This window comes from Oncorhynchus mykiss, chromosome 11 (genome assembly GCF_013265735.2).
Source record: "Oncorhynchus mykiss isolate Arlee chromosome 11, USDA_OmykA_1.1, whole genome shotgun sequence".
NCBI classification, from domain to species: Eukaryota; Metazoa; Chordata; class Actinopteri; order Salmoniformes; family Salmonidae; genus Oncorhynchus; species Oncorhynchus mykiss.
In genome coordinates, this window is record NC_048575.1 from 15,762,974 (window position 1) to 15,787,597 (window position 24,624).

Consider the following 24,624-nt stretch of genomic DNA (forward strand, 5'->3'; position numbering starts at 1 on the left):
CTCAACCCTCCGGTTTCCTCTCTCTCCCCCACCCAACTGTGTCCTCTCTCTCCTCTCTTCCTCAACCCTCCTGTGTCCCCTCTCTCCTCTCTTCCTCAACCCTCCTGTGTCCTCTCTTCTCTCTTCCTCAACCCTCCTGTGTCCTCTCTCCCACCCTCCTGTGTCCTCTCTCTCCTCTCTCCCACCCTCCTGTGTCCCCTCTCTCCTCTCTCCCACCCAACTGTGTCCTCTCTCTCCTCTCTTCCTCAACCCTCCTGTGTCCTCTCTCCCACCCCTCCTGTGTCCTCTCTCTCCTCTCTCCCACACCTCCTGTGTCCTCTCTCTCCCATACCTCCTGTGTCCTCTCTCTCCCACCCATCCTGTGTCCTCTCTCCTCTCTCCCACCCCTCCTGTGTCTTCTCTCCCACCCCTCCTGTGTCCTCTCTCTCCTCTCTCCCACACCTCCTGTGTCCTCTCTCTCCCATACCTCCTGTGTCCTCTCTCTCCCACCCATCCTGTGTCCTCTCTCCTCTCTCCCACCCCTCCTGTGTCTTCTCTCCCACCCCTCCTGTGTCTTCTCTCCCACCCCTCCTGTGTCCTCTCTCTCCTCTCTCCCACACCTCCTGTGTCCTCTCTCTCCCATACCTCCTGTGTCCTCTCTCTCCCACCCATCCTGTGTCCTCTCTCCTCTCTCCCACCCCTCCTGTGTCTTCTCTCCCACCCCTCCTGTGTCTTCTCTCCCACCCCTCCTGTGTCCTCTCTCCCACCTCTCCTGTGTCCACTCTCTCCCACCCCTCCTGTGTCCTCTCTCTACTCTCTCCTCCACCCCTCCTGTGTCCACTCTCCCACCCCTCCTGTGTCCACTCTCCCACCCCTCCTGTGTCCACTCTCCCACCCCTCCTGTGTCCTCTCTCCCACCCCTCCTGTGTCCTCTCTCCCACCCCTCCTGTGTCCTCTCTCCCACCCCTCCTGTGTCCCCTCTCTCCTCTCTCTCCCACCCCTCCTGTGTCCTCTCTCTCCTCTCTCCTCCACCCCTCCTGTGTCCTCTCTCCCACCCTTCCTGTGTCCCCTCTCTCCTCTCTCTCCCACCCCTCCTGTGTCCCTTCTCTCCTCTCTCTCCCACCCCTCCTGTGTCCTCTCTCTCCTCTCTCCTCCACCCCTCCTGTGTCCTCTCTCTCCATGCCAGAAAGCAGATGGAATGTGAGTGCTCAGGGAGGAGGCTCCAGCCTAGTTTTATCCAATTAGCAGGCTTGTCAAATGAATTTATCCTGGGAGGCAGGGGGACAATAGGGAACCCAGGAACCCTGCCTGCACCACAAAGAGGCTTTATCAACACACTCCTAATACCTTTCACCATGTCATACTACTAAACCCCATACTGAACGTATGCCCATAGTACTAATGCAACATCCAAGACTCATACACACTCTTTGCAATCTCCCCATCTCATACAAGAGCAAACAACATACTCAGTCATACACATGCACCCAACACACGTACATACCGATGTACACATATTATAGGCCAGCCCGACCTATACACACATACTCACAAGTCATGCGTATAGACACACACAAACTACTGCAGCATAGCCGCGGGAAGTAGGAGTGATGAGGGTGCTGCAGCACCCCCTGATAAATAGTTGTATTATATGTTTTTATAAATAAAACAGTAATTCTACTAAATGTGTGATCTAGGCCTTTATTACTCCTGTATGAGCGGAGAAACATACTCTGCATCTCTGTCCTAAATCAGAGGAGCTGTCTCTGTGTGTCTCTGTCCTAAATCAGAGGAGCTGTCTCTGTGTGTCTGTCCTAAATCAGAGGAGCTGTCTCTGTGTGTCTCTGTCCTAAATCAGAGGAGCTGTCTCTGTGTGTCTGTCCTAAATCAGAGGAGCTGTCTCTGTGTGTCTGTCCTAAATCAGAGGAGCTGTCTCTGTGTGTCTGTCCTAAATCAGAGGAGCTGTCTCTGTGTGTCTGTCCTAAATCAGAGGAGCTGTCTCTGTGTGTCTGTCCTAAATCAGAGGAGCTGTCTCTGTGTGTCTGTCCTAAATCAGAGGAGCTGTCTCTATGTGTCTGTCCTAAATCAGAGGAGCTGTCTCTGTGTGTCTGTCCTAAATCAGAGGAGCTGTCTCTGTGTGTCTGTCCTAAATCAGAGGAGCTGCCTCTATGTGTCTGTCCTAAATCAGAGGAGCTGTCTCTGTGTGTCTGTCCTAAATCAGAGGAGCTGTCTCTGTGTGTCTCTGTTCTAAATCAGAGGAGCTGTCTCTGTGTGTCTGTCCTAAACCAGAGGAGCTGTCTCTGTGTGTCTGTCCTAAATCAGAGGAGCTGTCTCTGTGTGTCTGTCCTAAATCAGAGGAGCTGTCTCTGTGTGTCTGTCCTAAATCAGAGGAGCTGTCTCTGTGTGTCTCTGGTCTTCATCAGCCACCATCTGCTCTGTGATGCGATGGAGAGAGAGACAGGGGGAGGAGAGGAAAGAAGAAGAAGAAGGATGGATTAGTATCTCTCCCCCCCTCTCTCTCTCTCTCTCTCTCCCCCTGTCTCTCTCTGTGTCTCTGCTGGAATGGATTGATGGAAAAAGTTGTGTTGAGGCCAGCTTGTCATGAGGCAGGGTATCTGCTAAGCAAATCCAGTCTGATTAATGGATCTAGAGACCGAGCCAAAGATGAGGCTGCGTTTAGGGAGGCTTGACGTGGGAGAGGTTCTCATGAAATAACAAGAGTGTTTGTAAAGCCATGATAAAGCATGTGAAACACTAGTGTGTGTGTGTGTGTACAAGTTTGTTAGTCACAAGTGTGAGTTTCGTTAGTCTGTTGTGGACATGTTGCTGTGTGTGTGTCTTTCTACTACTTTGTTTTTGAGGATTCGTACCTCCCATTGGGACCCACAGGTGGTTGGTTCACTAGATGAGACAGGGGTGTGTCTCTTTCCTTGCCGTGTGTGTGTGTGTGTGCGTGCGTGTGTGTGTGCGCGTGTGTGTAACCTAGCTATGTCCATCGGTTACTGTGTAACCTAGCTATGTCTGTCGGGTACTGTGTAACCTAGCTATGTCCATTGGTTACTGTGTAACCTAGCTATGTCCATCGGTTACTGTGTAACCTAGCTATGTCCATCGGTTACTGTGTAACCTAGCTATGTCCACCGGTTACTGTGTAGCCTAGCTATGTCCATCGGTTACTGTGTAGCCTAGCTATGTCCACCGGTTACTGTGTAACCTAGCTATGTCCATCGGTTACTGTGTAGCCTAGCTATGTCCATCGGTTACTGTGTAACATAGCTATGTCCACCGGTTACTGTGTAGCCTAGCTATGTCCATTGGTTACTGTGTAACCTAGCTATGTCCACCGGTTACTGTGTAACCTAGCTATGTCCATCGGTTACTGTGTAACCTAGCTATGTCCATCGGTTACTGTGTAACCTAGCTATGTCCACCGGTTACTGTGTAGCCTAGCTATGTCCATCGGTTACTGTGTAGCCTAGCTATGTCCACCGGTTACTGTGTAACCTAGCTATGTCCATCGGTTACTGTGTAGCCTAGCTATGTCCATCGGTTACTGTGTAACATAGCTATGTCCATCGGTTACTGTGTAACCTAGCTATGTCCATTGGTTACTGTGTAACCTAGCTATGTCCATCGGTTACTGTGTAGCCTAGCTATGTCCATCGGTTACTGTGTAGCCTAGCTATGTCCACCGGTTACTGTGTAGCCTAGCTATGTCCATCGGTTACTGTGTAGCCTAGCTATGTCCACCGGTTACTGTGTAACCTAGCTATGTCCATCGGTTACTGTGTAGCCTAGCTATGTCCATCGGTTACTGTGTAACCTAGCTATCTCCATCAGTTACTGTGTAACCTAGCTATGTCCATCGGTTACTGTGTAACCTAGCTATGTCCACCGGTTACTGCGTAGCCTAGCTATGTCCATCAGTTACTGTGTAGCCTAGCTATATCCATGTGGTTATGGTATTAGTCTTAGTTAGCCAAATCCAGTTTTGGTTGTCTAGCCCCTAGGTGTGCGTGCTTGTGCTTTGTGTGTGTTTGTTAGGAAGCTCTTGATGTGTCCAGACTCAGTGTTAAAGTACATGTTCTAGACAGAGCTCATGTGATCCAGCCAGCTCATTTCGATCAAAGAAAGGAGGGAAATAAATCCAGGGGGGTTCTGGGTGGAGAGAGAAGGGTAAGAGATAAGGAAAGAAGGCCAGGGGGTTCTGGGTGGAGAGAGAATGGTAAGAGATAAGGAAAGAAGGCCAGGGGGTTCTGGGTGGAGAGATAAGGGTAGGAGATAAGGAAAGAAGGCCAGGGGGTTCTGAGTGGAGAGAGAAGGGTAGGAGATAAGGAAAGAAGGCCAGGGGGTTCTGGGTGGAGAGAGTAGGGTAGGAGATAAGGAAAGAAGGCCAGGGGGTTCTGGTTGGAGAGAGAAGGGTAAGAGATAAGGAAAGAAGGCCAGGGGGTTCTGGGTGGAGAGAGAAGGGTAAGAGATAAGGAAAGAAGGCCAGCTGGTTCTGGGTGGAGAGAGAAGGGTAGGAGATAAGGAAAGAAGGCCAGAGGGTTCTGGGTGGAGAGAGAAGGGTAGGAGATAAGGAAAGAAGGCCAGGGGGTTCTGGGTGGAGAGAGAAGGGTAGGAGATAAGGAAAGAAGGCCAGGGGGTTCTGGGTGGAGAGAGAAGGGTAGGATATAAGGAAAGAAGGCCAGGGGGTTCTGGGTGGAGAGAGAAGGGTAGGAGATAAGGAAAGAAGGCCAGGGGGTTCTGGGTGGAGAGAGAAGGGTAGGATAGTAATAATAGTGAACAACTACAGAATATTTTTTGCTTAGAACCGTGTTCCCACCAACCACTCTCTCCCCTGTCCAGCACTGCCTCTGCGTGAGTGCATGTGTGTTTTCTGTGTGCGTGCATGTGTGTTTGCTGTGTGGGTGCATGTGTGTTTTCTGTGTGCGTGTATGTGTGATTTCTGTGTGCGTGCATGTGTGTTTTCTGTGTGCGTGCATGTGTGTTTTCTGTGTGCGTGCATGTGTGTTTTCTGTGTGCGTGCATGTGTGTTTTCTGTGTGAGTGCATGTGTGTTTTCTGTGTGCGTGCATGTGTGTTTTCTGTGTGTGTGCATGTGTGTTTTCTGTGTGCGTGCATGTGTGTTTGCATGTAAGTTTGCTGTGTGAGTGCATGTGTGTTTGCTGTGTGGGTGCATGTACGTTTGCTGTGTGAGTGCATGTGTGTTTGCTGTGTGGGTGCATGTGTGTTTGCTGTGTGGGTGCATGTGTGTTTGCTGTGTGGGTGCATGTAAGTTTGCTGTGTGAGTGCATGTGTGTTTGCTGTGTGGGTGCATGTGTGTTTGCATGTGTGTTTGCTGTGTGGGTGCATGTGTGTTTGCTGAGTGGGTGCATGTGTGTTTGCTGTGTGGGTGCATGTAAGTTTGCTGTGTGAGTGCATGTGTGTTTGCTGTGTGGGTGCATGTGTGTTTGCTGTGTGGGTGCATGTAAGTTTGCTTAGTGAGTGCATGTAAGTTTGCTGTGTGAGTGCATGTGTGTTTGCTGTGTGGGTGCATGTAAGTTTGCTGTGTGAGTGCATGTGTGTTAGAGAGAGAGAGAGAGAAAAAAGAGAGAGAGAGAGATTTCCAGTCCGGGAGCTGTGTGGACCACCCTCCTCATCCTGACAGGAAGTTGTTAGTTTAACCTGACAGGGAAGAATTTGGGAAACTTGGCAGAGAGCCACAAGGGAGAGAGAAAATCTCCCCGCTCGGCATTAACTGTTAATAGACTGACCATTACCCCTCTCTCTTTTCCTTTTTTTTCTCTCTCTCTCTCTCTCCCCTGATTTCTTGCCTTATTTCTCCCTCTCTCATATCTCATACACACAATCTACACACGGATATTCATATGAGCTCCTGCTCACACACCCACTGCTGCACTACTAGAAACCCCCACCCCTCTCCTCCTTGTAGTCAGTTGTTCTTTGTACTGCTCTGTGTATCCCCTTCCTCTACCTGTATCTGCTCCACCTGAAAGGGGGGAGAGGCGCAGAATGATGAAGGGAGAGGCTGATGGGTGCGGGAGGAAAGGAGGATGGGGGCTGACGGAAAAGAAAGGTTTTGTTTGTGTCTGGGCTGGAGTTGTGTTTCTGAGGGCGGGCCTCTGCTGTGACTAGGACCCTCACCTGGTCTCTACCTTTCAGTGGGGTGTTTGTATGTGTCTAAGTGTTTTCCACTGTGTGTGGAGGTTTGTTTATGACGTTGCCATGGGATCTGTCAGTGGTATGGTAGGAGTGGTTGTTGGTTTAGTGACAGAATGTGTGTGGGAATGAGTGGATTCATATTGTTTGTTTTGAGTGTTGTAAATATGTGTATGACATTTGACCCCATCTCTCTCTCTCCATCAGGGGGTAGTGTATGACATTTGACCCCCCCCCTCTCTCTCCATCAGGGGGTAGTGTATGACATTTGACCTCCCCCTCTCTCTCTCCATCAGGGGGTATTGTATAACATTTGACCCCCCTCTCTCTCTCCATCAGGGGGTAGTGTATGACATTTGACCTCCCCCTCTCTCTCTCCATCAGTGGGTAGTGTATAACATTTGACCCCTCTCTCTCTCTCCATCAGGGGGTAGGTAGTGTATGACATTTGACCCCCTCTCTCTCTCTCTCCATCAGGGGGTAGTGTATGGAAGATGTCTGGAACAGACTGGACTCCGTGGATGAAAAAGCGACGGGTGCGAGTGCTGTGTGCTCTGGGTGCTGTGCTACTGTGCTGCCTACAGGGCGGCGCCACTGTCACTGGTGAGTAGAGCGCTGGTCATGTCACAGCATCCCAACAGGGAACCAGGGATTGTCATAGAGATACTAATATGTGTATGAGATAACAGTGAACCAGGGATAGTCATAGAGATAATAACATGTCTGAGATAACAGGAAACCAGGGATTGTCATAGAGATACTGGGATGTCTGAGATAACAGGGATCTATCTCAACTAATGTGTTATTAAAGATGGAGGTTTACACCAAGTTGTTTTGCATACATCAAAAGTAAGGATTAAATCCTATGTGGGTGGAAGGAGAATAAGCTATCTTCACAGTTTGTCTTAAACATGTGAATGGCAGTGGGACTTATCACTCCCTCTCTCTCCATCCCTCCCTCTCTCCATCCATCCCTCTCTCCCATCCCTCTCTCTCCCATCCCTCCCTCTCTCCCATCCATCCCTCTCTCCCATCCCTCCCTCTCTCCCATCCCTCCCTCTCCATCCATCCCTCTCTCCATCCATCCATCCCTCTCTCCCATCCCTCCCTCTCTCCCATCCCTCCCTCTCTCCCATCCCTCTCTCTCCATCCCTCCCTCTCTCCCATCCATCCCTCTCTCCCATCCATCCCTCTCTCCCATCCCTCCCTCTCTCCCATCCCTCCCTCTCCATCCATCCATCCCTCTCTCCATCCATCCCTCTCTCCATCCATCCATCCCTCTCTCCCATCTATCCCTCTCTCCCATCCCCCCCTCTCTCCCATCCCTCTCTCTACCATCCTATCCCTCTCTCCCATCCCTCCCTCTCTCCATCCCTCCCTCCCTCTCTCCATCCCTCCCTCTCTCCATCCATCCCTCTCTCCCATCCCTCTCTCTACCATCCCCCTCTCTCTTTTTCCCATCCCTCACTCTCTCCCCCAACCCTGCCTCTCTCTCCCCTCCCTACCTCTCTCTCCCCTCCCTCTCTCTCCCATCTCTCCTTCTCTCCCATCCCTCCCTCTCCCACCCCTACCTCTCCCTCCCATCTCTCTCCCATCCCACCATCTCTCTCCCATCTCTTCCCTCCCTCTCTCCTATCTCTCCCCTCCCTCTCTCCCATCCCTCCCTCTCCATCCATCCCTCTCTCCATCCATCCATCCCTCTCTCCATCCATCCATCCCTCTCTCCCATCTATCCCTCTCTCCCACCCCCCCCTCTCTCCCATCCCTCTCTCTACCATCCTATCCCTCTCTCCCATCCCTCCCTCTCTCCATCCCTCCCTCTCTCCATCCATCCCTCTCTCCCATCCCTCTCTCTACCATCCCCCTCTCTCTTTTTCCCATCCCTCACTCTCTCCCCCAACCCTGCCTCTCTCTCCCCTCCCTACCTCTCTCTCCCCTCCCTCTCTCTCCCATCTCTCCTTCTCTCCCATCCCTCCCTCTCCCACCCCTACCTCTCCCTCCCATCTCTCTCCCATCCCTCCATCTCTCTCCCATCACTCCATCTCTCTCCCCTCTCTTCCCTCCCTCTCTCCTATCTCTCCCATCCCTCCCTCTCTCCCATCTCTCTCCCATCCCTCCCTCTCTCTCTCCTATCTTTCTGTCTCTTCTATTTCTCCCTCTCTCCCATCCCTCCCTCGCTCCTATCTCTCCCTCTCTCCCATCTCTCCCTCTCTCCCATACCTCTCTTCTCCCAGATGAAGTGCCAGTGTTCACAGAGGAGCCTCTGTCGGTGGTGCAGAAGTTAGGTGGTAGCGTGACCCTGAGATGCAGCGCCCGACCCCCCTCGGCCAACATCAGCTGGCGGCTGAACGGGCGTGAGCTGGTTGCCGGGGCTGGTGGGGAACTGGGGGTGGTACTGGAGCCTGGCACGCTGCTCATCCCAGCCCTCACCAACCTCACCCTGGGCAGGTACCAGTGTGTGGCCAGCACCAATGCAGGGGGACTGGCCAGTGTGCCAGCCAACGTCACCGCTGCCAGTGAGTAGCTGTTTATGCATTTCTGGTTTATTTGAATAGTGAGTGAGTCTGGTAGTGTTTTTTTCTCTTCATTTTAGGCCTTTTGGAAAAACAGCGTCAATTAGCTGTTAATCAGCGTCAATCAGCGTCATGTATCTTACAAACAATCAGTCATAATAAAACTGTTTGGGAAAGAACATTGTGTTGTTTAGTGTGTAGATGTAGATTAGTCAGCAAGACCTTTGTATGGTAGTGTCATCTGACTCCATAGTGGGGAGACGGGAATAATAATGTTGTGTAGTAGTGTGGTGTAGTAGTGTGGTGTAGTAGTGTGGTGTAGTAGTGTGGTGTAGTAGTGTGGTGTAGTAGTGTGGTGTAGTAGTGTGGTGTAGTAGTGTGGTGTAGTAGTGTGGTAGTGTAGTGTGGTGTAGTAGTGTGGTGTAGTAGTGTGGTGTAGTAGTGTGGTGTAGTAGTGTGGTGTAGTAGTGTGGTAGTGTAGTGTGGTAGTGTAGTGTGGTGTAGTAGTGTGGTGTAGTAGTGTGGTAGTGTAGTGTGGTGTAGTAGTGTGGTGTAGTAGTGTGGTAGTGTAGTGTGGTGTAGTAGTGTGGTGTAGTAGTGTGGTAGTGTAGTGTGGTAGTGTAGTGTGGTGTGGTGTAGTAGTGTGGTGTAGTAGTGTGGTGTAGTAGTGTGGTAGTGTAGTGTGGTGTAGTAGTGTGGTGTAGTAGTGTGGTGTAGTAGTGTGGTGTAGTAGTGTGGTGTAGTAGAATAGTAGTGTAGTGTGGTGTGGTGTAGTAGAATAGTAGTGTAGTGTAGTAGTGTGGTGTAGTAGTGTGGTGTAGTAGTGTGGTGTAGTAGAATAGTAGTGTGGTGTAGTAGTGTGGTGTAGTAGTGTGGTGTAGTAGTGTGGTGTAGTAGTGTGGTAGTGTAGTGTGGTGTAGTAGTGTGGTGTAGTAGTGTGGTGTAGTAGTGTGGTGTAGTAGTGTGGTGTAGTAGTGTGGTGTAGTAGTGTGGTGTAGTAGTGTGGTGTAGTAGTGTGGTAGTGTAGTGTGGTGTAGTAGTGTGGTGTAGTAGTGTGGTGTAGTAGTGTGGTGTAGTAGTGTGGTAGTGTAGTGTGGTGTAGTAGTGTGGTGTAGTAGTGTGGTAGTGTAGTGTGGTGTAGTAGTGTGGTGTAGTAGTGTGGTAGTGTAGTGTGGTAGTGTAGTAGAATAGTAGTGTGGTGTAGTAGTGTGGTAGTGTAGTGTGGTGTAGTAGTGTGGTAGTGTAGTGTGGTGTAGTAGTGTGGTGTAGTAGTGTGGTGTAGTAGTGTGGTGTAGTAGTGTGGTGTAGTAGTGTGGTAGTGTAGTAGAATAGTAGTGTGGTGTAGTAGTGTGGTGTAGTAGTGTGGTAGTGTAGTAGAATAGTAGTGTGGTGTAGTAGTGTGGTGTAGTAGTGTGGTGTAGTAGTGTGGTGTAGTAGTGTGGTAGTGTAGTAGAATAGTAGTGTGGTGTAGTAGTGTGGTGTAGTAGTGTGGTAGTGTAGTAGAATAGTAGTGTGGTGTAGTAGTGTGGTGTAGTAGTGTGGTGTAGTAGTGTGGTGTAGTAGTGTGGTAGTGTAGTAGAATAGTAGTGTGGTGTAGTAGTGTGGTGTAGTAGTGTGGTAGTGTAGTAGAATAGTAGTGTGGTGTAGTAGTGTGGTGTAGTAGTGTGGTGTAGTAGTGTGGTGTAGTAGTGTGGTGTAGTAGTGTGGTGTAGTAGTGTGGTGTAGTAGTGTGGTAGTGTAGTAGAATAGTAGTGTGGTGTAGTAGTGTGGTGTAGTAGTGTGGTAGTGTAGTAGAATAGTAGTGTGGTGTAGTAGTGTGGTGTAGTAGTGTGGTAGTGTAGTGTGGTGTAGTAGTGTGGTGTAGTAGTGTGGTAGTGTAGTGTGGTGTAGTAGTGTGGTGTAGTAGTGTGGTAGTGTAGTGTGGTGTAGTAGTGTGGTGTAGTAGTGTGGTAGTGTAGTAGAATAGTAGTGTGGTGTAGTAGTGTGGTGTAGTAGTGTGGTGTAGTAGTGTGGTGTAGTAATGTTGTGTAGTAGTGTGGTGTAGTAGTGTGGTGTAGTAGTGTGGTGTAGTAGTGTGGTGTAGTAGTGTGGTGTAGTAGTGTGGTAGTGTAGTGTGGTGTAGTAGAATAGTAGTGTGGTGTAGTAGTGTGGTGTAGTAGTGTGGTGTAGTAGTGTGGTGTAGTAGTGTGGTGTAGTAGTGTGGTAGTGTAGTGTGGTGTAGTAGTGTGGTGTAGTAGTGTGGTGTAGTAGTGTGGTGTAGTAGTGTGGTGTAGTAGTGTGGTAGTGTAGTGTGGTGTAGTAGAATAGTAGTGTGGTGTAGTAGTGTGGTGTAGTAGAATAGTAGTGTAGTGTAGTGGTGTAGTTTAGTGTAGAGGTGTAGTGCTTGGCCATCTAGTGGTGTGTAGTGTAGTAGTGTAGTGCTTGGTCATCTAGTGGTGTGTAGTGGTACTATAATGGTAGAGAAGTGGTAGTGTCTGTCAGGGGACTGAGAGGGGGTCTGCCTGGATCAGTGTAATGTGACCCTGAAGCCAGGTGGCCAGGGGAGGGAAGGAGACCCTGGGGTCGTTGTGAATGGGACCTCCTCCCTGGCTCTCAACTCTTCTCCCCAGCTCCCCAGGACACAACCTCTCCAACAAGGGGCCAGGGTTTTGGTCTAGAAGCACGGTTTTGACTGTTCCTATAGGCCTGCTTCGGTACTGCAGTTTAACTGATGCCCGGCCCAGAAAGACATGGAGAAGTCCGATATTTAAAAAAAATTGTAATAAGACACTTTAGTCATCACCTCTGTGCACAAAGCATCCATTGAATCGTCGAAGATATTAACATGTTATGTTCATCCAATGTCTGCTATGTCCAATCTCTTTCTGAAACTATCCGCCGCCATTGTTGCAACCCCTATTACCAGCCTGTTCAACCTCTCTTTCGTATCGTCCAAGATCCCTAAAGATTGGAAAGCTGCAGCGGTCATCCCCCTCTTCAAAGGTAAACGATATCATAACCGCCATCGATAGAAGACAGTACTGTGCAGCCGTCTTCATCGACCTGGCCAAGGCTTTCGACTCTGTCAATCACAGTATTCTTATCGGCAGACTCAATAGCCTTGGTTTTTCTGATGAGTGCCTCGCCTGCTTCACCAACTACTTTGAAGACAGAGTTCAGTGTGTCAAATCGGAGGGCATGTTGTCCGGACCTCTGGCAGTCTCTATGGGGGTACCACAGGGTTCAATTCTCGGGCCGACTCTTTTCTCTGTATATATCAATGATGTCGCTCTTGCTGCGGGCGATTCCCTGATCCACCTCTACGCAGACGACACCATTCTGTATACTTCTGGCCCTTCCTTGGACACTGTGCTATCTAACCTCCAAACGAGCTTCAATGCCATACAACACTCCTTCCGTCGCCTCCAACTGCTCTTAAACGCTAGTAAAACCAAATGCATGCTTTTCAACCATTCGCTGCCCTCACCCGCCTGCCCGACTAGCATCACCACCCTGGACGGTTCCGACCTAGAATATGTGGACAACTATAAATACCTAGGTGTCTGGTTAGACTGTAAACTCTCCTTCCAGACTCATATTAAACATCTCCAATCAAAAATCTAATCTAGAATCATCTTTCTATTTCACAACAAAGCCTCCTTCACTCACACCGCCAAACTTACCCTAGTAAAACTAACTATCCTACCGATCCTCGACTTTGGCGATGTTGTCTACAAAATAGCTTTCAACACTCTACTCAGCAAACTGGATGCAGTCTATCACAGTGCCATCCGTTTTGTTACCAAATCACCTTATACCACCCACCACTGCGACCTGTATGCTCTAGTCGTCTGGCCCTCGTTACATATTCGTCGCCAGACCCATTGGCTCCAGGTCATCTATATGTCTATGCTAGGTAAAGCTCCGCCTTATCTCAGTTCACTGGTCACGATAACAACACCCACCCGTAGCACACGTTCCAGCAGGTATATCTCACTTATCATCCCCAAAGCCAACACCTCATGTGGCCGCCTTTCCTTCCAGTTCTCTGCTGCCAGTGACTGGAACGAACTGCAAAAATCTCTGAAGGTGGAGACTTTTATTTCCCTCACCAACTTTAAACATCAACTATCTGAGCAGCTAACCGATCGCTGCAGCTGTACATAGTCCATCTGTAAATAGCCCATCCAATCTACCTACCTCATCCCCATACTGTTTTTATTTGATTTCCTTTTCTGCTCTTTTGCACACCAGTATCTCTACTTGCACATCATCATCTGCTCATTTATCACTCCAGTGTTAATCTGCTAAATTGTAATTATTCACTCCTATGGCCTATTTATTGCCTACCTCCTCATGCCTTTCGCACACACTGTATATAGAGTTTATTTTTTCTACTGTGTCATTGATTTGTTTATTGTGTTGTTGGCTTGTTAATTGTTTACTCCATGTGTAACTCTGTGTTGTCTGCATCACACTGCTTTGCTTTATCTTGGCCAGGTTGCAGTTGCAAATGAGAACTTGTTCTCAACTAGCCTACCTGGTTAAATAAAAGTGAAATAAAAAACATGTAAACCGGGAGCAACCCGAAAATATAGACGGTCCATGAATCGCCGTACGCGAACGTGAGTAGATTACATTGAAAACAAAGGTTGGACATCTTGGACACAGTCTCTAGGTCTGTTATATCTCAGTGCTCCCCACCTCCCATCTCCCCACCACACCACATTCCTCTAACGGGGGAGTTATGGCTCCGTAATTTAGGGAGAGGGCTGCTTTTTTGTGAGGGTGTGTGATTGTGTGTGAGGTTGTGTGTTAGACCTGTGTTTGTATCTGTGTGTGATGTTTTGTGAGGTTGTCTCTGGTATTTTGTAAGTGTGTGACTGTGTGTGTAGTGTTTTTAGAGAGTGTGTGTAGTGTTTTTAGAGTGTATTGTGTTTTTAGAGTGTGTGTGTGTAGTGTTTTTAGAGTGTGTGTGTGTAGTGTTTTTAGAGAGTGTGTGTGTAGTGTTTTTACAGAGTGTGTGTGTAGTGTTTTTACAGAGTGTGTGTGTAGTGTTTTTACAGAGTGTGTGTGTGTGTGTGTGTAGTGTTTTACAGAGTGTGTGTATGTAGTGTTTTTAGAGGGTGTGTAGTGTTTTTACAGAGACTGTATTGTGTGTGTAGTGTTTGTAGAGAGTGTGTGTGTGTGTGTAGTGTTTTTACAGAGTGTGTGTGTGTGTAGTGTTTTTAGAGAGAGTGTGTGTAGTGTTTTTAGAGAGTGTGTGTGTGTAGTGTTTTTAGAGAGTGTGTGTGTAGTGTTTTTAGAGTGTGTGTATGTGTAGTGTTTTTAGAGAGTGTGTGTGTAGTGTTTTTAGAGAGTGTGTGTGTGTAGTGTTTTTAGAGAGTGTGTGTGTAGTGTTTTAGAGAGTGTGTGTGTATGTAGTGTTTTTAGAGATAGTGTGTGTGTGTGTAGTGTTTTACAGAGTGTGTGGGTGTAGTGTCTTTAGAGGGTGTGTAGTGTTTTTACAGAGACTGTATTGTGTGTGTAGTGTTTGTAGAGAGAGTGTCTGTGTAGTGTTTTACAGAGTGTGTGTGTGTGTGTGTGTAGTGTTTTACAGAGTGTGTGTATGTAGTGTTTTTAGAGGGTGTGTAGTGTTTTTACAGAGACTGTATTGTGTGTGTAGTGTTTGTAGAGAGAGTGTGTGTAGTGTTTTTACAGAGTGCGTGTGTGTAGTGTCTTTAGAGTGTGTGTGTAGTGTTTCAGAGAGTGTGTGTGTAGTGTTTTTAGGGGGTGTGTAGTGTCTTTAGAGTGTAGTGTAGCTGTGTTGAGAAACAGGAGGTGTTTTTAGAGTGTAGTGTAGCTGTTGAGAAACAGGAGGTGTTTTTAGGCCAGTTGAGACAGAATCCCCTCACAAGATGAGACATGATGTCACAGTCTCCCTCTCTCCACCTCACTCACCCTCCTTACATTCTCTCTCTCTCTTTCATTCTGTCTCTTCATCCTCTCATTCTCTCACTCATTTCTCACTTTCGCTTGTTTCCTGTATTCTTTTATTTGTTCTCATTCTCATTGTTGGATATCAGGCAGTGTATATCAGTGTGTCTCTGTGTGTCTCTGTGTGTCTCTGTGTGTTTGTGTGTGTGCATGTGCAACTATGTGTTTGTGTGTGTGTGTGTGTGTGGGGGGGGAGGGGGGGGGGGGACTGTGTGTGTGTGGGGGGGGGGGGGGCTGTGTGTGTGTGGGGGGGGGGGGGGGGGGGGCTGTGTGTGAGGGGTGGGGGTTGTGTGTGTGGGGGGGGGGGGGGCTGTGTGTGTGTAGGGGGGGGGGGGGCTGTGTGTGTGTGTAACTTCATGCTCAAACTTCATAAGGATGTATGTTCTTGTGGAGCCAGACAGACAGACGCTGTCTTTTGTGTGTGTGTGTGTGTGTGTGTAGGAAGGAAAACATTGTCTCATGGCTCCATCCTTGTAGTCCATAGCTCTTTTCCTCCTGGTGTGTGTTTGGGCTCTGGCCCTCCTGCTATCTCACTCTGAAGAGTCTTTCTGAGCTCTCTCCCACTGGAACCAAGCTGTTTTCACATTATTTAAAACTCCCTGTTTGAATTCCTTAGTAGACAACCAACCTCCTCCTAACAGACAGACGGACAGGTCCCTAGAACACACAGCCATGCTGTGTTGTCTTAGCTCTCTCTTTATGTAGTGTTGTGGTGGTGTCTCTTTATGTAGTGTTGTGGTGTCTCTTTATGTAGTGTTGTGGTGGTGTCTCTTTATGTAGTGTTGTGGTGGTGTCTCTTTATGTAGTGTTGTGGTGTCTCTCTTTATGTAGTGTTGTGGTGGTCTCTCTTTATGTAGTGTTGTGGTGGTCTCTCTTTATGTAGTGTTGTGGTGGTGGTCTCTCTTTATGTAGTGTTGTGGTGGTGTCTCTCTTTATGTAGTGTTGTGGTGGTGTGTCTCTTTATGTAGTGTTGTGGTGGTGTCTCTCTTTATGTAGTGTTGTGGTGGTGTCTCTCTTTATGTAGTGTTGTGGTGGTGTCTCTCTTTATGTAGTGTTGTGGTGGTGTCTCTTTATGTAGTGTTGTGGTGGTGTCTCTCTTTATGTAGGTTGTGGTGGTGTCTCTCTTTATGTAGTGTTGTGGTGGTGTCTCTCTTTATGTAGTGTTGTGGTGGTGTCTCTCTTTATGTAGTGTTGTGGTGGTGTCTCTCTTTATGTAGTGTTGTGGTGGTGTCTCTTTATGTAGTGTTGTGGTGGTGTCTCTCTTTATGTAGGTTGTGGTGGTGTCTCTTTATGTAGTGTTGTGGTGGTGTCTCTTTATGTAGTGTTGTGGTGGTGTCTCTCTTTATGTAGTGTTGTGGTGGTCTCTCTTTATGTAGTGTTGTGGTGGTGTCTCTTTATGTAGTGTTGTGGTGGTGTCTCTCTTTATGTAGTGTTGTGGTGGTGTCTCTCTTTATGTAGTGTTGTGGTGGTCTCTCTTTATGTAGTGTTGTGGTGGTCTCTCTTTATGTAGTGTTGTGGTGGTGTCTCTTTATGTAGTGTTGTGGTGTCTCTCTTTATGTAGTGTTGTGGTGGTGTCTCTCTTTATGTAGTGTTGTGGTGGTGTCTCTCTTTATGTAGTGTTGTGGTGGTGTCTCTCTTTATGTAGTGTTGTGGTGGTGTCTCTTTATGTAGTGTTGTGGTGGTGTCTCTCTTTATGTAGTGTTGTGGTGGTGTCTCTCTTTATGTAGTGTTGTGGTGCTGTCTCTCTTTATGTAGTGTTGTGGTGGTGTCTCTCTTTATGTAATGTTGTGGTGTCTCTTTATGTAGGTTGTGGTGGTCTCTCTTTATGTAGTGTTGTGGTGGTCTCTCTTTATGTAGTGTTGTGGTGGTGTCTCTCTTTATGTAGTGTTGTGGTGGAGTCTCTCTTTATGTAATGTTGTGGTGTCTCTCTTTATGTAATGTTGTGGTGGTGTCTCTCTTTATGTAGTGTTGTGGTGGTGTCTCTCTTTATGTAGTGTTGTGGTGGTGTCTCTCTTTATGTAATGTTGTGGTGTCTCTTTATGTAGGTTGTGGTGGTCTCTCTTTATGTAGTGTTGTGGTGGTGTGTCTCTTTATGTAGTGTTGTGGTGGTGTCTCTCTTTATGTAGTGTTGTGGTGTCTCTTTATGTAGTGTTGTGGTGGTGTCTCTTTATGTAGTGTTGTGGTGGTGTCTCTTTATGTAGTGTTGTGGTGTCTCTCTTTATGTAGTGTTGTGGTGGTGTCTCTTTGTGTAGTGTTGTGGTGGTGTCTCTCTTTATGTAGTGTTGTGGTGGTGTCTCTCTTTATGTAGTGTTGTGGTGGTGGTCTCTCTTTATGTAGTGTTGTGGTGGTGGTCTCTCTTTATGTAGTGTTGTGGTGGTGTCTCTCTTTATGTAGTGTTGTGGTGGTGTGTCTCTTTATGTAGTGTTGTGGTGGTGTCTCTCTTTATGTAGTGTTGTGGTGGTGTCTCTCTTTATGTAGTGTTGTGGTGGTGTCTCTTTATGTAGTGTTGTGGTGGTGTCTCTCTTTATGTAGGTTGTGGTGGTGTCTCTTTATGTAGTGTTGTGGTGGTGTCTCTTTATGTAGTGTTGTGGTGGTGTCTCTTTATGTAGTGTTGTGGTGGTGTCTCTTTATGTAGTGTTGTGGTGGCGTCTCTTTATGTAGTGTTGTGGCGGTGTCTCTTTATGTAGTGTTGTGGTGGTGTCTCTCTTTATGTAGTGTTGTGGTGGTGTCTCTCTTTATGTAGTGTTGTGGTGGTCTCTCTTTATGTAGTGTTGTGGTGGTGTCTCTTTATGTAGTGTTGTGGTGGCGTCTCTTTATGTAGTGTTGTGGTGGTGTCTCTTTATGTAGTGTTGTGGTGGTGTCTCTCTTTATGTAGTGTTGTGGTGGTGTCTCTCTTTATGTAGTGTTGTGGTGGTGTCTCTCTTTATGTAGCGTTGTGGTGGTGTCTCTTTATGTAGCGTTGTGGTGGTGTCTCTTTATGTAGTGTTGTGGTGGTGTCTCTCTTTATGTAGTGTTGTGGTGGTGTCTCTCTTTATGTAGTGTTTTGGTGGTGTCTCTCTTTATGTAGGTTGTGGTGGTCTCTCTTTATGTAGTGTTGTGGTGGTGTCTCTTTATGTAGTGTTGTGGTGGTGTCTCTCTTTATGTAGTGTTGTGGTGGTGTCTCTCTTTATGTAGTGTCGTGGTGGTGTCTCTCTTTATGTAGGTTGTGGTGGTGTCTCTTTATGTAGTGTTGTGGTGGTGTCTCTCTTTATGTAGGTTGTGGTGGTGTCTCTCTTTATGTAGGTTGTGGTGTCTCTCTTTATGTAGTGTTGTGGTGGTCTCTCTTTATGTAGTGTTGTGGTGGTGTCTCTCTTTATGTAGTGTTGTGGTGGTGTCTCTTTATGTAGTGTCGTGGTGGTGTCTCTCTTTATGTAGTGTTGTGGTGGTGTCTCTCTTTATGTAGTGTTGTGGTGGTGTCTCTCTTTATGTAGTGTTGTGGTGGTGTCTCTTTATGTAGTGTTGTGGTGGCGTCTCTTTATGTAGTGTTGTGGTGGTGTCTCTTTATGTAGTGTTGTGGTGGTGTCTCTCTTTATGTAGGTTGTGGTGGTCTCTCTTTATGTAGTGTTGTGGTGGTGTCTCTCTTTATGTAGCGTTGTGGTGGTGTCTCTCTTTATGTAGTGTTGTGGTGGTGTCTCTTTATGTAGTGTTGTGGTGGTGTCTCTCTTTATGTAGTGTTGTGGTGGTGTCTCTCTTTATGTAGGTTGTGGTGGTCTCTCTTTATGTAGTGTTGCAGTTAAATCAAGGTTAAATACAATCAAATAAAACATCTGTATCTCTACTAGCCACTACCCCCCCCCCCCCCCCCCCCCCCCCCTGCACATGGAGATGATGTATGCGAAGTCTGTCTTAAAGTATTTAAACTGCCATTGCCAAGTAGTCCTGGAGCAGTCCAGCTCCACTTTATAAATACCATTCATCCTGCTAGACCAGCATCCCACTCACACAGGGACAGCAGTACACATGCACACGCATGCGGGAACACACACAAACGTGTGTACATATACAGGAAGGGCACAGACACATACACACACCCAAACAGTAACCCATACAAACATACATACATGTGAACACACTTAACCTAAACAAATGATGACTGTGCTGAGACTGCACTCACACACATTCTCTCTGACACTGACCACCAACCCACCTTATGGTCACGCACCAACACATATATAGTTGCTCTACAGTTATCCCTATATAGTTGTTCTACAGTTATTCCTATATAGTTGTTCTACAGTTATTCCCATATAGTTGCTCTACAGTTATCCCTATATAGTTGTTCTACAGTTATTCCTATATAGTTGTTCTACAGTTATTCCCATATAGTTGTTCTACAGTTATTCCCATATAGTTGTTCTACAGTTATTCCCATATAGTTGTTTGACAGTTATTCCTATATAGTTGTTCAACGGTTATTCCTATATAGTTGTTCTACAGTTATTCCTATATAGTTGTTCGACAGATATTCCTATATAGTTGTTCGACAGATATTCCTATATAGTTGTTCGACAGATATTCCTATATAGTTGTTCGACAGTTATTCCTATATAGTTGTTCGACAGATATTCCTATATAGTTGTTCGACAGATATTCCTATATAGTTGTTCGACAGATATTCCTATATAGTTGTTCGACAGATATTCCTATATAGTTGTTCGACAGATATTCCTATATAGTTGTTCGACAGATATTCCTATATAGTTGTTCGACAGTTATTCCTATATAGTTGTTTCTCTTTCTTTGTATTTCTTCTTTCTGTCACACACCTGAGAGGCACATAGGGGGCTTTTCAGTGGAAGAATGCAAGGGTAGAGGTGTGGGGAAGAGGGGGAGTAGGGAGGGAGGGAGGGGGTAGCTGGAAAAACAGGGCCTGATTGATTTAGCAAATGGAGCATCACACAGTGTCTCTTCGAGACTCCACCCCCTTGTCCAGACACACACACACACACACACACACACAGTACCCAGCATGACATGTCTTGTGTTTCTCATATCTCTTGGTATAGGGGTTGGTAGCAGGTCGGATGGAGGTGGGGGGGCACCTGTCAAGGCCAACCCCTGTAGCTCCCCTCTACCATTAAAACTTCCCCAGACAGCCCACACTGCCTGCAGGGGGAATATATCAGATATGAAAAACCTCCCACACTGTCTGTCACCCATGGTAAAGTTGGTATGTTCAGCATCTAAAGTGAATATACACTTCAAAGCATCTACTTAGAAATGTATATAACGTATCTGGTTGTCTAGTCAGTTCACTGTGTATGAGTGGCTTGGTTACGTCTGTTTTGCCAAAGAGTCGAGCAGTCCTAGAATAACAACCAGCCGTGCACCTCTGAAAATAATGGAGTGCCTCCATCTTTGTGAAACATAATAAATCAACAGAGACTGGTAGACATTTAATTAGGTTAGGGAGTTGTATTTGTGTTTCATTTCACTGATGGACTCCCTGCCTCCAGCATACACTACAGCTCTGATCATTTGTTATGTTGAATGTTCCCCCTTTCCCCCCTCTGTCTTTTGGGTTCTCTCTTTTTCTCTCACTTTCTTTTTAAACGTTCTTTCTCTACCTTATTTGTCTCTCTCTCTACCCCCCTCTCTCTCTACCCCCCTCTCTCTCTCTACCCCCTCTCTCTCTACCCCCCTCTCTCTCTCTACCCCCTCTCTCTCTACCCCCTCTCTCTCTCTACCCCCTCTCTCTCTCTACCCCCTCTCTCTCTCTACCCCCTCTCTCTCTCTACCCCCCTCTCTCTCTACCCCCCCCCCCCCCCCCCCCCCCCCCTAAACCTTAACGTCCTTTACTCTACTCCCCCACTTAGTGTTCTAAAGTCTAGCAATGCTATTTCCTCCCAATCTACGCTGGTTGTTCTTTCCTTGAAACTCTAGAGGCACCTCTAACCCTGGCCCAGCCCTTGTAGCCCCCTCGGAGGGGGATGAGAGGTCAGGGGTCAGCCCAGTGTCTGTTCTATGCAGACTGTGTGCGGAACAGAGTGGGAGCACATGGCCCTCCAGTAATCCCTCTCCAGTTTCCCACAGTAACCAACCACTAACCAGTCAGGCCCTCAGTCTCTGTCCCACAGTAACCAACCACTAACACAGTAACCAACCACTAACACAGTAACCAACCACTAACCAGTCAGGCCCTCAGTCCCTGTCCCACAGTAACCAACCACTAACACAGTAACCAACCACTAACACAGTAACCAACCACTAACCAGTCAGGCCCTCAGTCTCTGTCCCACAGTAACCAACCACTAACACAGTAACCAACCACTAACACAGTAACCAACCACTAACCAGTCAGGCCCTCAGTCTCTGTCCCACAGTAACCAACCACTAACACAGTAACCAACCACTAACCAGTCAGGCCCTCAGTCTCTGTCCCACAGTAACCAACCACTAACACAGTAACCAACCACTAACACAGTAACCAACCACTAACCAGTCAGGCCCTCAGTCTCTGTCCCACAGTAACCAACCACTAACACAGTAACCAACCACTAACCAGTCAGGCCCTCAGTCTCTGTCCCACAGTAACCAACCACTAACACAGTAACCAACCACTAACCAGTCAGGCCCTCAGTCTCTGTCCCACAGTAACCAACCACTAACACAGTAACCAACCACTAACCAGTCAGGCCCTCAGTCTCTGTCCCACAGTAACCAACCACTAACACAGTAACCAACCACTAACCAGTCAGGCCCTCAGTCTCTGTCCCACAGTAATCAACCACTAACACAGTAACCAACCACTAACCAGTCAGGCCCTCAGTCTCTGTCCCACAGTAACCAACCACTAACACAGTAACCAACCACTAACACAGTAACCAACCACTAACCAGTCAGGCCCTCAGTCCCTGTCCCACAGTAACCAACCACTAACACAGTAACCAACCACTAACACAGTAACCAACCACTAACCAGTCAGGCCCTCAGTCTCTGTCCCACAGTAACCAACCACTAACACAGTAACCAACCACTAACACAGTAACCAACCACTAACCAGTCAGGCCCTCAGTCTCTGTCCCACAGTAACCAACCACTAACACAGTAACCAACCACTAACCAGTCAGGCCCTCAGTCCCTGTCCCACAGTAACCAACCACTAACACAGTAACCAACCACTAACCAGTCAGGCCCTCAGTCTCTGTCCCACAGTAACCAACCACTAACACAGTAACCAACCACTAACCAATCTGTTGGTTGCATGTTTATTTTTGTATTATTTATATTTTGTATCTTTTTTTAACTAGGCAAGTCAGTTAAGAACAAATTCTTATTTTCAATGACGGCCTAGGAACAGTGGGTTAACTGCCTGTTCAGGGGCAGAACGACAGATTTGTACCTTGTCAGCTCGGGGGTTTGAACTTCCAACCTTCCAGTTACGCTCTAACCACTAGGCTACCCTGCCGACCCAGTATCTGCGTGTATTAATGTCTGCCCTGACCTCCTCTCTCTCTCTCTGTGTACCTCAGAGCTGCGAGACTTTGAGCAAGACAACCAGCAGGACATTGAGGTGGACGAGGGGAACACGGCTGTGATCCAGTGTCACCTCCCTGAGAGCCAGCCCAAGGCACAGGTTCGCTACAGTGTCAAACAGGAGTGGCTCGAGACCTCCAAAGGTATGGATCTATCATTCTGTTACAGGCCTATGTTCTCTACCTCTCAATTAGCATTCTATCCCTCTCTATCCCTCTCTCTCACTTTCTCGCTCTCTCTCCTCTTACTCTCTCTGATATTGTCATTAGTACTTTCTCTCTCTCTGTCATTCTTTCTCTTTCGCTCCCCCCTCTTTCTTCCTCTGTCCTTCTCATTAGTAATTTCTCTCTCGCTCTTTTACTATCTCTTTCCCTGGATTCCTGGAATCTATCCTGCTATCTGGCCCATCATAAAACTGCAGATAAGGCAGCTCTATCTGGGGAATGTTGAAACATGGGAATACTGTTGTTTGTTTTGCAACCATTTATTTCTTGAGCTCTTTGAGAAAAAATCCCCACTCCTCTGTGGCGGGTATATAGATTGCTGGAAGCTGTATGTGGGGCTGTAGGTAGGGCTGTAGGTAGGGCTGTAGGTAGGGCTGTAGGTAGGGCTGTAGGTAGGGCTGTATGTGGGGCTGTAGGTAGGGCTGTATGTAGGGCTGTAGGTAGGGCTGTAGGTAGGGCTGTATGTAGGGCTGTAGGTAGGGCTGTATGTGGGGCTGTAGGTAGGGCTGTATGTTGGGCTGTATGTATAGGGCTGTAGGTAGGGCTGTATGTTGGGCTGTATGTGGGGCTGTAGGTAGGGCTGTAGGTAGGGCTGTATGTTGGGCTGTAGGTAGGGCTGTAGGTAGCGCTGTATGTTGGGCTGTATGTGGGGCTGTAGGTAGGGCTGTAGGTAGGGCTGTAGGTAGGGCTGTAGGTAGGGCTGTATGTGGGGCTGTATGTGGGGCTGTATGTGGGGCTGTATGTAGGGCTGTATGTAGGGCTGTAGGTAGGGCTGTAGGTAGGGCTGTAGGTAGGGCTGTATGTGGGGCTGTATGTGGGGCTGTAGGTAGGGCTGTAGGTAGGGCTGTAGGTAGGGCTATAGGTAGGGCTGTATGTGGGGCTGTAGGTAGGGCTGTATGTTGGGCTGTATGTGGGGCTGTATGTGGGGCTGTAGGTAGGGCTGTATGTTGGGCTGTATGTAGGGCTGTAGGTAGGGCTGTATGTTGGGCTTTAGGTAGGGCTGTAGGTAGGGCTGTATGTAGGGCTGTAGGTGGGGCTGTAGGTGGGGCTGTATGTTGGGCTTTAGGTAGGGCTGTAGGTAGGGCTGTATGTAGGGCTGTAGGTGGGTCTGTAGGTGGGGCTGTATGTTGGGCTGTAGGTAGGGCTATAGGTAGGGCTATAGGTAGGGCTGTAGGTAGGGCTGTATGTTGGGCTGTATGCAGGGCTGTAGGCAGGGCTGTAGGCAGGGCTGTAGGCAGGGCTGTGTGGCTTATCAGAGAGCGGGAAATGATAACCACATTGAGGAGAGTTCACTGGCTCTCAGTAAAACTCCAGGGCGCCTCCATGTGGCTGGTGCTAACAGTGCACTCTGCTGTTGAAAGAGACTGCATAGGCCTAATGCTAAAGCCTGCTCAGGTTACTCAACTTACTATCTTTCCTAAAAAAACTGATCTGGGACTTTAAAAACTATTTTATATTATATACATGTCCATGCCCAAGGATAACAACCACAGAATTGTCTCTCGGATCAGTTCTAATGACCAGTACCAATACCCAGCCAGCCCAGTCTCGATGATTAAAGCCACCTACTGTCTGTCTGTGTCAACAGGGAACTACCTGATCATGCCTTCAGGGAACCTGCAGATAGCCAACGCCACTCTGGACGACGAGGGGCCCTACAAGTGTGCTGCTTACAACCCTGTCACACAAGAGGTCAAGACCTCCACCTCCACTGACCGCCTGCGCATACGCCGTGAGTGAGCGCATCATGACCAAACACTGACCAAACACGACCAAACACTACCAAACGCTGACTAAACGCTGACCAAACACTGACCAAACACTGACCAAACACTGACCAAACACGACCAAACACGACCAAACACTGACCAAACACTGACCAAACACGACCAAACACGACCAAACACGACTAAACACGACTAAACACTGACCAAACACGACTAAACACTGACCAAACACTGACTAAACACGACCAAACACGACTAAACACTGACCAAACACTGACCAAACACTGACTAAACACGACTAAACACTGACCAAACACGACTAAACACTGACCAAACACTGACCAAACACTGACTAAACACGACCAAACACGACTAAACACTGACCAAACACTGACCAAACACGACCAAACACTGACTAAACACTGACTAAACACTGACCAAACACGACTAAACACGACCAAACACGACTAAACACGACCAAACACTGACCAAACACGACCAAACACGACTAAACACAACTAAACACTGACCAAACACGACCAAACACGAC

At 47.8% G+C, this 24,624-nt stretch overlaps 1 protein-coding gene across 1 annotated transcript in view; it reads left to right on the forward strand.

The window, feature by feature from the left end:
• Positions 1 to 24,624, forward strand: part of boc (BOC cell adhesion associated, oncogene regulated) — a 53,366-nt gene that overhangs the window by 15,824 nt on the left and 12,918 nt on the right. The window contains exons 2-5 of the mRNA XM_036935014.1: positions 6,618 to 6,743; positions 8,375 to 8,656; positions 22,120 to 22,266; positions 23,936 to 24,079. Of these exons, the coding sequence (XP_036790909.1) occupies positions 6,635 to 6,743; positions 8,375 to 8,656; positions 22,120 to 22,266; positions 23,936 to 24,079 (682 nt within the window). The 5' untranslated portion in view covers positions 6,618 to 6,634. The remainder of the gene's footprint in view (positions 1 to 6,617; positions 6,744 to 8,374; positions 8,657 to 22,119; positions 22,267 to 23,935; positions 24,080 to 24,624) is intronic.